Source organism: Aethalodelphis obliquidens, unplaced genomic scaffold, assembly GCF_003676395.1.
Source record: "Aethalodelphis obliquidens isolate GAN/ISIS:26980383/991018 unplaced genomic scaffold, ASM367639v1 scaffold12, whole genome shotgun sequence".
Taxonomy (NCBI): domain Eukaryota; kingdom Metazoa; phylum Chordata; class Mammalia; order Artiodactyla; family Delphinidae; genus Aethalodelphis; species Aethalodelphis obliquidens.
Window position 1 is genome coordinate 25,434,246 of NW_020837956.1, and position 15,483 is coordinate 25,449,728.

At 33.2% G+C, this 15,483-nt stretch overlaps 1 protein-coding gene across 2 annotated transcripts in view; it reads left to right on the forward strand.

Annotated features, from left to right (window-relative positions):
* The window catches only part of ATAD2B (ATPase family AAA domain containing 2B), a 149,845-nt gene that overhangs the window by 63,853 nt on the left and 70,509 nt on the right, over nt 1-15,483 (forward strand). For both annotated transcript variants that reach the window (XM_027113730.1, XM_027113731.1), the window contains exons 15-17: nt 2,189-2,279; nt 7,696-8,007; nt 10,342-10,477. In XM_027113730.1, coding sequence (XP_026969531.1) covers nt 2,189-2,279; nt 7,696-8,007; nt 10,342-10,477 — 539 coding nt within the window. The remainder of the gene's footprint in view (nt 1-2,188; nt 2,280-7,695; nt 8,008-10,341; nt 10,478-15,483) is intronic.

Genomic DNA, 15,483 nt, shown 5'->3' on the forward strand with positions numbered 1-15,483 from the left:
GCATGCAGTTTGGGAAGTGGAATATCATGACTCTTGCTATTTGAGCAAGTGACAGTAAAAAACAAACAACAAAAAAAGTAAGTCTTGGTGCCAAATTTTAATAATTTTGTTAACTCTTTATTACCATAAAATAGCATGTACCTTCTTTATGCAGTAATGCTTAATTTCTTTTGTTTATCATCAGCAGCAGTATGATTATTGTTATAAATGTTATGTGTATATTCATGAATCCTAAAGAATGAGTGACCTGAGTTTGCCTTTGACTCTTAATAATAGAGGAAGCTACTTTCTATCAGGAGAAACCATATGATTTACTATTCTGTATGCCATATAGAGTAAATTGTAATGAAACATTTCTTGATTTAAATAATTTCTTCTATTTCTTGTTTTTATGATAAAGAAAGGAGACTCTTTATATAGAAAAAGAGAAAGGCACTTAAATGTCTCAGAGACCTGACAATAACTTTTGACTTTATGTAATTAATTTCATTTCCTCTAAATCTTTACTTATTTTGTAAAATGAAGGGATACAGATAGATTTTTTTTTTTTTTTTTTTTTTGCGGCATGTGGGATATTCCCGGACCAGGGCACGAACCCGTGTCCCCTGCATCGGCAGGTGGACTCCCAACCACTGCGCCACCAGGGAAGCCCAGATAGATCTTTTTTGAGATATCTTCCAGCTTAGATTTTTTTTTGCCGTGTTTCTGATTCTCTAAGGGTCTTGAATGAGTGGCGCCCCTTCTAATAATGAAGTCTATATAGATTCTTAATGTCATCTTCTAGACTATGTAAGCTCTGAGAATTATATTTTTTGGGGGCCTTGGTTTTATATTCTTTTAATATCTGTTCAGGCAGATATTTCAAGTTGAAAGAAAATATTTCTTACATCATTGATTTATTTTTGGTAGCTGAACACCTAACTTAGAACTTGGAAATGAAGCAATAGCTATTGATTCCAGATTTTGTCAACTTTTTGAGCAAAGTTTATCTTGAAAACTTTCAAGTTCTTTTTGTTTTTGTGCTAGACCCCAGATTCCTCACCAAGGCAATAATATTATCATCTTGGTTATAATTTGCTTTTTCATAGTCTCAAGAAACTCAAGTAGCAGTGTTGAGGAAACAAGTATACTCAATTTTTTTTTTTTTTTTTGCCGTACGCGGGCCTCTCACTGCTGTGGCCTCTCCCGTTGCGGAGCACAGGCTCCGGACGCGCAGCCTCAGCGGCCACGGCTCACGGGCCCAGCCGTTCCGCGGCATGTGGGATTCTCCCGGACCGGGACACGAACCCGTGTCCCCTGTATCGGCAGGTGGACTCTCAGCCACTGCGCCACCAGGGAAGCCCAAGTATACTCAATTTTAGAAAGCATTGTCTTTCCCCTGAAAGAAGGCAAATGTGAAAAAAAAATTCTGATGTGACTTTTTAGGTGATTATGGACTCATACTTCAGTGTTTATTTTTTACTGTGGGAGAAAAATTTCATTTTAATTTGGAACCAAGATGTTAAAATTTTGATTGTGCTATACAGTTAGATTTAAGGTAAAGAATGCTCTTTTGAAAGAAAAAAATCAAGGTAAAATTGTTTAAACCTTTCTTTTACAGTGAATTCAATTAATATTTATGGAGATTACCTTGTTATATATTAAATGTGAAAGCATTAACTAACCTACAAGATGATGTTTATTATATTTATTTACTTAATTGAAAACTTTTTCAACTTAAAACTTTAATGATACTTTATGCATATTAGAACCAAAAGGCCTGTGAAATCTAAATATAAGGTTTGTTTAAAAGATGATTATTATAACACATTAAAGTTTTTTTGTTTACATGTTTTCAAATGGTTAAAATGACTTGGAGGAAAGTGAAATTTAGTTTTGAGTTCTAGTCCTATATCAGTCACGTAGTCATATGTGCCGCTAGTCAAGTTCCTTTACCTCTCAGGATGTTAAGTATCTTAGTTTGTGAAACAAAGATCTCTGCTACATAGCTCACAGGGTTATTATGGGAATCAGAGTTGATGCGGAGGCCAAGCTGTTTATGTTTCTTTTAAAATAAACAGTTGCTTTTCTGGGATATGGTTAGTTGATAAATTTGTTCCATCTAATACATTTTGGGGTTGAGGATATTTTATTTATTTGTACTTTTTTCCTTAGGCAAGATTTTATTTATCTGTGCTTTTCTTCTTAGGCAAGAAAACACATTTTACAGATCCATACCAGGGACTGGAATCCAAAATTGTCAGATGCTTTTTTAGGTGAATTGGCTGAAACATGTGTTGGTAAGTGCTACTGTTTGAATTTTTTGATTGTCATTGTTTGTTCTGATCAGCCTCCCTTTCCCCTTATGTTTGGAATGTGAATGAGTATAGTTGTGTTTTTGTGCAATAGATGGCTTTGCCTTTAAATGTAAACATTTCACTTGACGTTTGAACACTTCTAAATTAGAATTTTAGCTGCCATTAGGTGTTTTGATTATCAAAGCTCAGTGGTCATATGCCTTTCATTGAGTGCTGGATTTCCAGTATTACTACAGTGTCTCCTTTTAGGAATTGTTCCCTTTCAGAAGTTTTACTAAGAAAAATAAGCTTAAACGAGAGGTGAAGGTCCAGGGATAGGGCAGGATTGTAGTCTTTTACTTCACAGATTACATGATGGACTCATCCTCATGCTGGTGGTTTAGAAAGAAGTTGAGTGAGAGGAGTCTTCAAAGAAAATACTTAATGACATCTGCTAGTATTTCCCCAAATGTAAAACTCTCCAAGTTAATAAGTTATTCACAAAGTAGATCTCCTACAGAGTGAACGAACACTACTGTCCTAAAAGGATATGGTGAGAGTGTTTTATGTACATACATGAATACATAGGAGACGGAATTCAGAGGTTTTAGAATTCAGGGTTTTGGCTCTAATTAGGTCTGAAATAAAAATGAATGTGGTATTAAGCAACTGAATATACACACAGGTATTTTTCCTTCATTCTTTTTCTGTCTTTTGTCTGTTTTCCTCTCATTCTCTCAAAAATATAAATTAAAAAATCTCTCCATGAACTTTTTTTAAGCATTATGAAGAAGTCCCCCTAATAAGTCCACTAACAGTCAGCAGTCTACTTGGGAAAATTTTAAAGTTACCAAAACCAAAAAGAACAACTTAGTTAAAAAATCATTGTGGTCCACCATCAAATAATTAAAACTTAAATAGAACATTAGTCCATTCAGTTAGCTACATCCGAATTATCCTCTTCATCCACAGGGACCTCCATCTCCGAAGCAGCATACCTCAGCTTTTGAACCACAAAGACCTCGACATCTTCTGGTGAGGAGAAAACGTAAATCTCTCCAGCACTACTCCAGTTTAAGCTTTGCCTGGTATAAGAGAGCATGCGCCAAACCCATTTCATGTAAATTTGGCTTGACCTTTGCAAAGCCTTGTGCTGCTTTATGGGAGAGGGTGGTATTTGGTACAAAATCCAGTCTTTGCCCTTTTTGAAATTTGACCCCTTTTATTTCCTGTTACTTTTATGATATTATTGTGTTACAGTATAGATCAGAATGGGAAATATTTGTAGATTCATCTGTGAATTTGTCACAGAATGATCCTTAACTGAAATAAGCAGAAGTCTTCAAATAATTTTGGAAATTCCCTAAGAGTAATTTTAAAATTACTTTTTTACCCTGTCTACCATCTGAAATATTATATACTCTAATTCTTCATCTTAAATATTAGACTCTCAGTTTCCTTTTTCATTTCGAAAGGCCACTCCTTCTCATTTTACCAAGTTATTTATTTTAGCTTTTAGTCTGTTTCTTAAGTTAAAACAATTTTAAGACATACTTTTTTATAGGACTGAAAAAGTTCTCTTGCCTTTTTTGGGGGTGGCGTTGCTGGTTTAGAATCTGCTTATATATACTCTTTTCTTACTGGAGAGTGACATAAAAATCCATTATAATTAACTGACTTCTGATTTTGATTATGACATTTATTTCATTTAAGTTCACTTTAAAAAAAAAAGAAAAAAGCAAATACAGGTCTTCCAACAGGAACGGAATAGCAATAAATTTTTAATTCATTATGAGCTTAGCACTTAGGTATCCCAAAGATGTTTTAACATGTATGGGTTCAGCTGAATGGAATTTATGCCTAACAAAAGAGTATGCAGTCTTAATGAACGACTGCAAAGATAGTTGACCTCTTGTTAGAGGTTATGGATTTGGTAACTTTTACCTTGAAATGAATTCCCAAGTACTTGGAGGTTTGCATGCATAATAGGTGTGATTTTTAGTAGTCTTCAAATAATTTGGTATCCAGAACATGTGCACAAATAGTAGGAACTTAAGATTAATGAAGAACTTTAATCTAATCATATTTCTCTATTCATTTTCACTAAGAGGGCCAAAACAATGAAAGGGTATCTGTCAGTGTGGCATCTTAGCTTGTGGACCTTCATTGTTTGGTATTTTACTTAAAAAGTAACTTCATAAAATTTTATTACCTTTCTCTAGTTTATAACCTCTTTGAATAGCTTATATTTTCATTCTTTCAGACAAATTTCCATCTTAATAGCAGTATTTAGGAATGCGTTTTCTTTGGTATCTAGCTATGTGTGTTCATCAGACTATTAGAGTTGTAATGGTAGAACTAGTATGGTTATGGAATTCTTATGGAAGGGATATTGATATTTAACATCAACTTTTAACTCTCAAAAGGCTATATTTCAGTATTTCTAGAATAGTCATATCATCTATTTTTCTAAACCAGGACCCTTTTGAGAGTGAAAAAATATGCTGTTAATTATGACAAGGCAAATGGCCAAAACCAGGACATGTGGTCACCCTTAATATAGCCTATTTAGCCATGGTTATGATGTACCTTTAATTCTGTTTTAGAGTCTAGTAAGGAAAGTGTATTATTAATTCAGTAGTTCTCAATTTTTTTGTATATCAGTATCACTTGTAAAGTTTTCTCAAAATACACATTTATGATATTAAACCACCACTTAGTGATTCTGATTCATTAAGTTTGTCGGGAATCTATTTTTGACTCATTTTCATTGTTTATTCAGATGACTAGTCAAGGTTGACAACCACAGATATAAACTAGTAATTCTCATTCACAAACAAATGTAAAGAAGATAAATCCTATCATTTATAGTCTGTTGGTTATGATAATCCATGAGAAAATTTACTTCTTTATTTTTTTTCAAGGATTAGTTTATAACTAATGATGAAATTCAAACTTCCAAGCAAAAATTAGGATTTTTTAAAAAACAAAAAAGGGATTATAAGCTACACAGCAGTTCTCAAAGGGCATTCTATGACTTATATTTGTCATTGTGAGCTGACAGCTTGCCAGCACTTAAAAGACTTTAGCGATGAGATTGGTGATGATATTAACAAATGTGATTTTTTTGATATGGTTAATAAAATGTGTCAATATACAAAACATCTATTTAACTCAGTGAAGAAAATTTACTTCTTTAAGTGGAATCTATTATTGTTGATAAGCTTTAAAATTATCTTTAATAAATTAAGAAAAAATGAACAAACATTGCTATTTGTATTATTATGTCAAACATAAATGTTATGGGCAACATTTACTACATAAAATACCTTTTAGTGGCTTTTTTCTGTTCTGCATTGTTTTTGAACGTTTTCTCTTTTTTAATTAGGTTTTTGCACTTAAAAATAGGGTCATATAGTATGTTCACTAAGTATATATACTTTTAAAGAAGAAAAGGAAATGTGGTTTATATTTTTTTGAAGACGGTAGTTTATTCTTTACTTCCTCTGAAATGGATTATTTAGTTAACTGTTTATAACTGAGCTGGTGTTCTACAGTTATTTTGTTGAACTAATGTAACAGATGTGTATGGAACAGGAAAAGATACTTTTTGTCAGGTTCATTCATTGAGAAATAGAAAATAAAATGAGAGACGTGGTAAACTTGGTTATTCTGAAGAATTATTTGGGAGATTGATTGCTGTCATGGGGCAGTGTTAATGCTTAATCTGCTTATAGTTTTCTGAATTAAATTCTCATAGGTCATATTAAGTTTTCCCCTACCTCTGAATAAATGTTTATGAATATAGTACTTGATAGTTTTCATTGAAATTTTTAGTTACAGTGAGTAAGTTGGTTTAATAGTAAAAGAATTTAGATTTCTTAGAAAAAGAAAAGCCTAATAGATATGATTCATCCCCTTCTTTCTTGTAATACATGGTAACCTAATAGTTATACGTTTCCAAACTATAACCTTGGAGTTACTCTTTTCTTTTTCATTCATTCTTTCACTCAAGAAATATTTTTTGGATATCTACTGAATGCCAGGCCAGGCATCGTTCTTGGTAGTTGAGATACATTTAGCGAACAAAACAAACAAATACCCCTGTTCTTACAGAGGTCACATTCTAGTTGGGGAAGGCAGACAGTAAACATAATAGGTAGATGATAAGGTTGTAAGTGCTGTGGAAAAAGGAGAGCAGGGTGAGGAGTTTTCTGTTACGTGTAGGACTTGTTTAACGTGATCATTTGCCCTACTGAGGGATATAGGGATAGAATTTATTATAGATGTGTGAGTCAGTTTGATTTATATGGTTTTGTTCCTTAATGTTCTTTTTCTGCCAGTTAGTCTGGTACTATTTCTTCTCTGCTCATAGTTTTCCTATCTAATCACCATTTTAATTTCAGTATTTAAGTGTTCTACAAGGTCATTGTGAGATATAAAAAGATAAATAAACCTGATACCACTCTTTGAAGAGCTTAGGGACTAATGTTCTGTAATTGGTTCGGGTGGTTCCCGCTGCTGGCATAACTGATAAAGGTGGCCAAATGCAGGTTTCATTGTCGATATAAAAAAACACCATGACTAGTTTGAGGTTTTCTTCCCATTTGTGGTAAAAACCTAAGAGTTCATATGTTTTTCTATGTATTTGTCGCTCAAATGAATGAAATGATTTCAGAGCACTGGTGGCTTGATCTGTTGTTTAACAACATGATCAGTTAAATATGGGTAATGGATGATACCTCATATCTTTGTAGCCCTTTGAACTAGATTATCAATCATTTTAAACTAAATATATATATATAAAGGAAGATAATGTAGAAATTTAATGGATTCTCATTCCCTGTAATACCTTTGGAACTATCAGAGATGATCATAACTTTAAAGTATAGTTTTGGGGGTAATAAGATACTAACCTGCTTGTGGGTTGCACTCAGAGTTAGTAGTAGAATAGCTCTGATTTTGAAGTTTCCGCTTATGTATACTACTTTGTACTGCTCCATTATATGTGTTTGGAAATTAGTAATATTAGAAAAATTTATAGAAAACTGTAATGTCATGAGGACTAAACTAATAATTGGAAATATTGATGAAAGATTGATATAAAACTATTTTTTTAAAACCTTTCCTGAAGAAAGATGTACATTGTAATTGGTTTTGGCACAAAATATATGACTTGTTTTCTTTTAATATCATTAGTTCATGTGTTTGTTAATTAAAATATTCAAAACATTTTTAGTTTTAATGAGTAAACAGTTTTATTAGGTGACTTTAAATGGTCAGTTTTCATTTTGCTAGTGAAATTGCACATGATTGATTTAGTATTTTATTTTAGATAAAGATGTGCATATTTGCAAAATAGAGTTGATACTTGGAAAAATGGACTTACCTTTGTTATCCTTTTCCTTTTGTGCATTAGGCTATTGCGGAGCTGATATCAAGGCCCTGTGCACTGAAGCTGCCCTGATTGCCCTGCGGAGGCGTTACCCCCAGATCTATGCTAGCAGTCATAAACTGCAGCTAGATGTTTCCTCAATAGTGCTCAACGCCCAAGATTTTTACCACGCAATGCAGAATATCGTGCCTGCTTCCCAGCGTGCTGTCATGTCTTCGGGACATGCACTATCCCCCATCATAAGACCACTGCTGGAAAGAAGCTTCAACAACATCCTAGCAGTCTTGCAAAAAGTGTTTCCTCATGCTGAAATTAGCCAGAGTGACAAGAAAGAAGGTAGTATAAATTACCTTTTCATATTGTTAAAATGAAACAAGTACAGGCATAAGTAAATAAATTCTGAGTTTTCTTATAAGGGTATTTATGTGTTACTCTTTTGTATTTGCCATGAATATAGGAAATGTATCCATTTCACTGGCCACTGTTTATTCTAGGCCTAGCGTATTGTCTGGCATACAGTAGTTGCCTAGTCAGTGTCCATAAAAAGAATGAATGGATGTTTGTTCTGTTTGTTCACTCTTGGAACATTCTGACTATCTTAATGTAGGAGTGTTACCACCTTTAGAAAAGTTGGCTATGATATTATTGGCTTACATTTCTTTTATTATCATAAAGCCCTTACATAAATTGTCATTTGTTAATCCTCATAACAATCCTGGGGGTAGGTACTCTTACTCTATCAAAAATGAAGATATTCACTTATATAGGGTCACTCAGTAAGTTCTAGGTCTTGCTCAAGCTCAGGGAGCCTGACTCCAGAGCCCATGCACTTAACCATGTTGCTATAATGTCCCTCTGGATTCAACTCATCATACTGTTTTATTGGCACAGCATTCTGCAATGTGCTGTGCTAATGGAGTGTAAATTACTAGTAGGGCAGTAAATTAGAACCTGATGATAGAAGGTCTTGACTTCTGGCCTCAAGATTGTAGTTTGGTTGGATTTGAGATAAAAACAGAAAGCTACTTTTAAAAATGTTACTCACATACAGGAAAACTCTAGGTTCCTGTGCTAATCAAAGTAAAAGCCCATGAACTTAGAAGAGACAGTAATTAAAAAAAATTATCCTCATTTTCTTTGTTTAACATGTAGTCTGCACTGTATAAAAAATTGTCCAATGAATTATGTTAATGGTAAAACTGTTATATATAGTAAAAATCATCGATATTCAATGAATTTTGCTTGTCATATATGTATTTTCTCATGAAATATCACATGAAATATCTCATGAAATACCACATCGATTACTTGATTTCTTAAATTTGTCAAATGAGGAGGAGAACAAATATTATGTATGAGCCAGCTACTCTGCCATGAATTGTACATTTCTTATCTCTGATTTTCAAAACTGAGGATATGTATCTTCTCCCAATTTTTTTTAATTTTTAAAAGACTATGTCACCTTTAGAAGGTCATAAAAATCTTACCTTCTCTTCTGAGAGATTGTAACTTCTTTACTTGCATTTGAGAATTTTTTTATGGCATTATTATCTGTGTTTTCTTACCATTTTATCCCCATAAGTATAAAGTATGCTTTAGTTTCATTTTTTTTCGTCACATACCAGTGGAGGAAAGAAACCAAATTTTCTTTGATTATTAATCATTGTTTTTTAATTATTTAGATATATTATTCTGGATTGTTTTGGTCTTTAATATTTTTCTTAGACAAGTATCCTTTCCTTATATATGAAATTATCAATCACATGGTACTCAATTATTTTCTGATTAACCTTTACAATATTAGTTGTATTAAATACTTGGCTTTTAAAAGCCATTGAAATCTGTGTCTGCCAGCACAATTCAGTATCTCATTTTAGAAAGCATGCCTATTTTTTTTCTTTGTTTTTTTGGGGGAAGGGTATGATTTCTGTCAATCTTAATTTCCTCCCATTTCTCCTACACATGTAGCATTGCTTTTTATTGAATGAATTGACGTTTTTGTTAGGTGTGTATGAATTACGGCTATTAATACTTTAGGTTGTAGTCCAGATAAATTTTCAAGTATGGCACTTTCAATAGGAATTTTAGTTCCCGTTAGTCCATCGAACAACAACTTAAGACCCAGTGTTACTTGAATGAGTACATTTTTTAAGATTGGTTTTTTTCCCACTGAATTCCTGAGTCCCTTCTTAACTAAGACTAGATTTTCCTTGAAATATGTGTGTGTGTGCCATGTGAAAAAATAAAGGTCAATTTGTTCCTTGTTGCTTTTGTAAGAACTGGGCCATACTTCAATTACTCTATTAATTAAACCATCTTATTTATATTAAATGTACTGGTTTTGGTCAAAATTAACTTAGAAATTTTTAGTAAGTAGGTGAGTATTTTATGAGAGTGCCATTTCTTTTCCAGAGTTCTTGTAGTCTCCCAAAATGCATCTCATAACACTTAACTAGTCTGTAAAGGTGAAAGAATTACATTGGTTCCATTTATAAATTACTCAGAATACTGTAGTTTGTCAATTTCCTTGGACAATCTGTGTTATTTGATGGATAACTTATTAGTTTTTGCCACTTGATTTTTAAACCAGTTTTTCTTAGCTTTGGTAGGGCACTAATATTAAAGGACTTTTTAAGCCTCATAATCTTTGTGATTTTTTTTTTTAAACAGATATAGAAACTCTGATTTTAGATGATAGTGAAGATGAGAATGCTTTATCAATTTTCGAGACCAGTTGTCACTCAGGATCACCAAAGAAACAGTCATCAGCTGCTGCTGTACATAAACCTTACCTTCATTTTACAATGTAAGCAATTTATATCATTGATTTCAATTTATATTGAAATTTCTTTCAATTTAGAGTGATTTTTACTACTTTATAGTTAGAATTACAGTATATTTTTACTTATGGTTGTAACCTGGAGGACTTTGTTTTTCTGTTGTTTGGACACAATTCTGGAAAACTTTACTGTGTCTATGTTTTTGTGTGGTAATAAATTGGTTTATTGGTCAACTCAAGATATTTTTTCCTAAAATGATTGTGGGATTTTTTTTTTTTTTTTTTAAGTAGAGTAGAAGGAAGGGTTGCCTTCAGAAAGTAAACCCATGTCCCCAATTTTATTGCTTTTTATTTGAACTAAAGTGGACAGAAATGAAATATTTACCATGATCTAGAATATTTTGATTGTAATAAGTTTCATATGATAATTTAGGATTCTAAGGGTACTAAAGAGGTTTTGAATTAGAAATTGCTCAGTAACTAAACAAATAACTTTCTGATTCTCCAAAACCTCATTAGTTTACACTTTCCTAATTTAGATTTTATGTTTTTTCTATTTACATTTACCTTTGTCTATATTAAAGCAGCTTTTGCTGTGCACTTCAATGGGTAAACAATTTTAGTGCTAATGTAATTTTAAATTAAGAGACTAAATAGTTTTCAAATACTAACAGCGTCATCACTTGCATTTACATAATTATCATGATAGTTAAAGAATCATAATGCTCCAGTCAAGTAGGTCTAATAGGACTTTTATTAGAAGACACTGGATTGTGTATACTTTTAAGTAATTTTTCTTTAGAGATATTTTGAACACATTTAAGTCTTTAATCAAAGTTTTTCCCATGTAGATTTTGGTGAAATGTTAATTTGATTATTTGCATTGATAACCCTTCCTTGTTTTTTGGTTTTTGAAATGAGACTAAATTACTTTAATTTACTCTTTAACAGCAAGCTCTTCTATTAGAAACTTTTTTCTTCACTCCAGAGCCTTTCTTTTATGCCCTCTGGGAAGTTTTCTTAAACTGTTTCAGTGATTTTACAGATCTGTTTATTAATGGCTAAGGGAAAACCAAATAATCATTTTTTTCTGACTTTCACCTGGCTAGCCTGTGTGCCATGTGTGTGCTGTTTGTTTTGACAATTTTAGTTATTTGAATTGAAATACATAGTAGGAGCTAAGAAACTATCAATTTTTCAATAAGAACATTCTGTTACTGATTTAATGTATATCAGTGGTATGGCTTATTTTGGTTGGCTTAGCCTTTTTCAAGGAATTGGTTTAATTTTAACCTCTTTTACATACGCTTTTCTAGTTCATTGCTTTGACTTTAATTTAATAGTGAGACAGCTATATCCTAGAATGAGCTGTTTTTTAAAGATGTTTTGATAAATTATTTATTTATTCACTCATTCTGCCATTTTTTTTTTTTACCCTGTGCCAGGCATTGTACTAGGTGCTCGAAGCATGAATAAGATATAACATAGTTCTTACTCTGGAAGAGTTCTTGTTCTTGGGGGTGACAAACATTGTGATATGGCTAAAGTGTTATGAAAGCAGAACTAAGAAGCTTCCACAGGGAAGTCCAGGAATGCTTCACAGAAAAAATGGTGACATTTGCTGTCCTTTTGAGTATGAAGGTATAGGAGTTAGCATTTCTTGCTCATTACAAACTAGACATGTGGTAGGTATATAAAGCTGGGGCTTCGTATATAGTAATACATATAGGCCTCTCAACAGTCATTAGCATTTGTGGTATCATCATTTTATAGATGAGGAAACTGAGATACAAAGAAGTTAAGTAAATTGCCCATGATCATGCTGCTAGTAGGGGGCAGACTTGGTACTGTTTGTTTCCTGGGATCATATTCTTTCTCTTGTACTATGTGGTTTCCAAATTGATTTCTGAGCTTAATAGGTAGATAGGGTTTTTTAGGGTAGGTTGGATGATATGATTTTTCACACTTTCCAAAGAAGCATTTACTTTAGAACATAAGCCTTTAATGAGGACTACACATGTATTTTGTTGTTGTTGATTTTCTTTGGTTTGGCTTTTTTGTTTGAGCAACATGTGTTAGCATGCCAGATTAATACATAAAAGATTCTAGACAAGTAGAAAGTATGACTTTAATGCTGGTGTCAGTAACACTAGTTTGGGCATTGATGGTAGGTTTCTTTTTCTGGGAATAGTTTCCTAAAACAGTGTTGCAACCTTTTCTTTAGATTTAAGATGAAATAGAAGTCAAGCTATTTAAGGCCTATCAATCTGGTAGAGAACCCTTATGATGGAAGATAAGTTTTCTTTCTTATTGTATATTACCATAAGGGGATTAGAAACAGAACTTTTTAAGGTTTTCCAAATGAAAGTAGCTTTGTTTTTTCTGATTAGAAAGACGATATACTCTGTAGAAAATTCAAATAAAAAAGAAGAGCATAAAGAAGAAAGTAAAAATTAAAGCCCAAGCACCTGAAGGTAATATGTGTTAACATTTTGGTGACCACACTTCCATATTCTCTGTATCCATATAGACAGACCCATATATTATCTTATACAAATTATATTCTCCTGTAAGGTTGTTAATGTAACTTGCTTTCCCCCCCACTATGTTGGGAATGTTATTTCATGTCAGTATATGTTTAATGTCATTCTTTTAAAATAGCTGCATAGTATATTTTTTGGATGTTTCATAATTTATATAACCTTATTGATAAAAATTGAAATTTCCAGTTTTCCTCTTTTATAAACAGTGCTGTGATAGACATCTTTCTAAGTATACATCTTTATAACATTTTCTGATTCAGACCTTAAGGTAGATTTTAAAAACTGGTTGCTGTGTCAAAGTGTGTATACATTTCAAAACCTGATAGAGATTGTTAAATTACCTTCCAGAAAGGTTGTACCAATTTACATTTCATCACTAATATATGAGAGGGTTATTTTTTCTATTCCCTTGTAATTTCTGAGCACTGTTCGTCTTTTAAAATCTTTGCCAACTAGATAGATGAAAATAATATTTTCTTATTTATTTGAATCGTTTGCACTTTCATATATTCATTCACTCATATAGATATTTTGTCAAAGTGCCCATCATGTGCCAGATGCTGTCCTAGGTAATTGGAATATGTCAGTGAACCAAATATACTAGGATCCCTGCCCTTACTCAGCTTACATTTTAGATGGAGATGGACAATAAAACAATCAGTGTGATAGATAAGATGTTAGAAGATAAGTACTATGGGAAAAAATGTAGAGAACACTAAGAAGTAAGGGAATCTTTGGGAGTGGGATGAATTGCAGAATATCCTTGGATATACATTTTGGCATATATTTGGCATACTTGCCAAATTTAATTTCAGAAAATTGTACTTTTTTCCATTCTCACTATTCATGAGAATACCAATTTTCCCATCATCTATTTGCTAATAACGGTATTCTAATATTTATCAATCTAACAGATAAATGATGTTTCTCAATATTTTCATTATTTTTCATCTTTGTTAGTAACTACCAAATCTTTCTCAAGCCTAGATCACTCTTGAGCTTTAAACTTTGTCCAGTTGCCTATCACCCTTTGTTGTCACAGATCTTTCGGTATATGCTGGCTTGTGTCTTTCCTTCTCTTCCCATGAGTCCTATGAGCTACCATCCATTCAGTTGTCCCAGCTAGAATTCGACATCATTCTCAACTCTTTCCTCTTTCTTCCCTTCTATATCTAGTAAATGACCAAGTCCTATGGATTTTTCTTACTAAGTAAGTCTAATTCCAGGCTCTTCCTTCTACCTCCTCTGACACTGTTCTTGTCTATACTGTTATTAACATCTCATGCCTGGGTTATTATAGCAAACTCCTAACTGGTCACCTTTCCTATTGTTTCGCCTTCTTTCAAAACCCTTTCCTGTACTGACATGCTGAGTTAGAGTTGTCATCCAAAGACATGTGTATGCTTATGTCACTTCCCCTGCTTAAGCATCTTAATGCTTCCTCATTGTCTTCAGTGTACATTCCAACTTTTAACGTGGTTTACAGAACCCTTCATAGCCCTTCACAGTCTGATTCTCCTTCCCCCTTCCCCTCCCTTACCCCGGTATCTTTACCCTTACATTACCCTAAAACCTTAAAAGAAGCTGGCTGTAATGAACTATATCCTCTACCCCAAAGGGCCAAGAGGTTTTTTTAGCCTCTGGTCCTTTGTACATCCTGTTTTTATTTCTTGAAATTCATCCTTTCTGCCTTCGATCTGTTGGGTTTGTGCTTTCATAACACTTTTTCAGGAAAGCCATTTATGAGTCTCTGATAGCACCCTGTACTTAAAGAGTGCTGCTTATTAATCACACTGAATTATAGTAATTTACTTCCTTTTTCCAATAAATGCACTGAGTTATGAGCTCTATGATAACAGCGGTACTGTTGGATACCACGGGCCAAGGCATTCAACATAGGAAGCATTCTAAAATTGTTGAATGAACATTTTTTAAGAAGTTATTTATTTCTATTTTCTTTTTGAATTGTCTACATTCTTTGTATAAGAAGGTGTTTTTTGTCAAAATACTGTCATACAAGCTCTTTATGCATTAAGAACCAATCCTATTAATGGCAAATTTAATTATTTGTCTCATTTGAGTGTTTGCCATTTGGTTCAGATTGTAATTTTTGAGTAACAAAAGCTTTTAGATTTTTATGAATTAAAAATACATGAGGGCTTTCCTGGTGGCGCAGTGGTTGAGAGTCCGCCTGCTGATGCAGGGGACACGGGTTCGTGCCCCGGTCCGGGAAGATCCCACATGCCGCGGAGCGGCTGGTACCGTGAGCCATGGCCGCTGAGCCTGCGCGTCCGGAACCTGTGCTCCGCAACGGGAGAGGCCACAACAGTGAGAGGCCCGCGTACCCCCCCCCAAAAAAGAAAAAAAACAAAAAACATGAATCTTTTTTTTTGTTTCTGTGTTAGAATTCATTTTGTTTTGTGAAATGAGGATCTGAATCCTCCCTATTTTTTTTATAGATTTATTTATTTAATTAAGTAATTTAGTTTT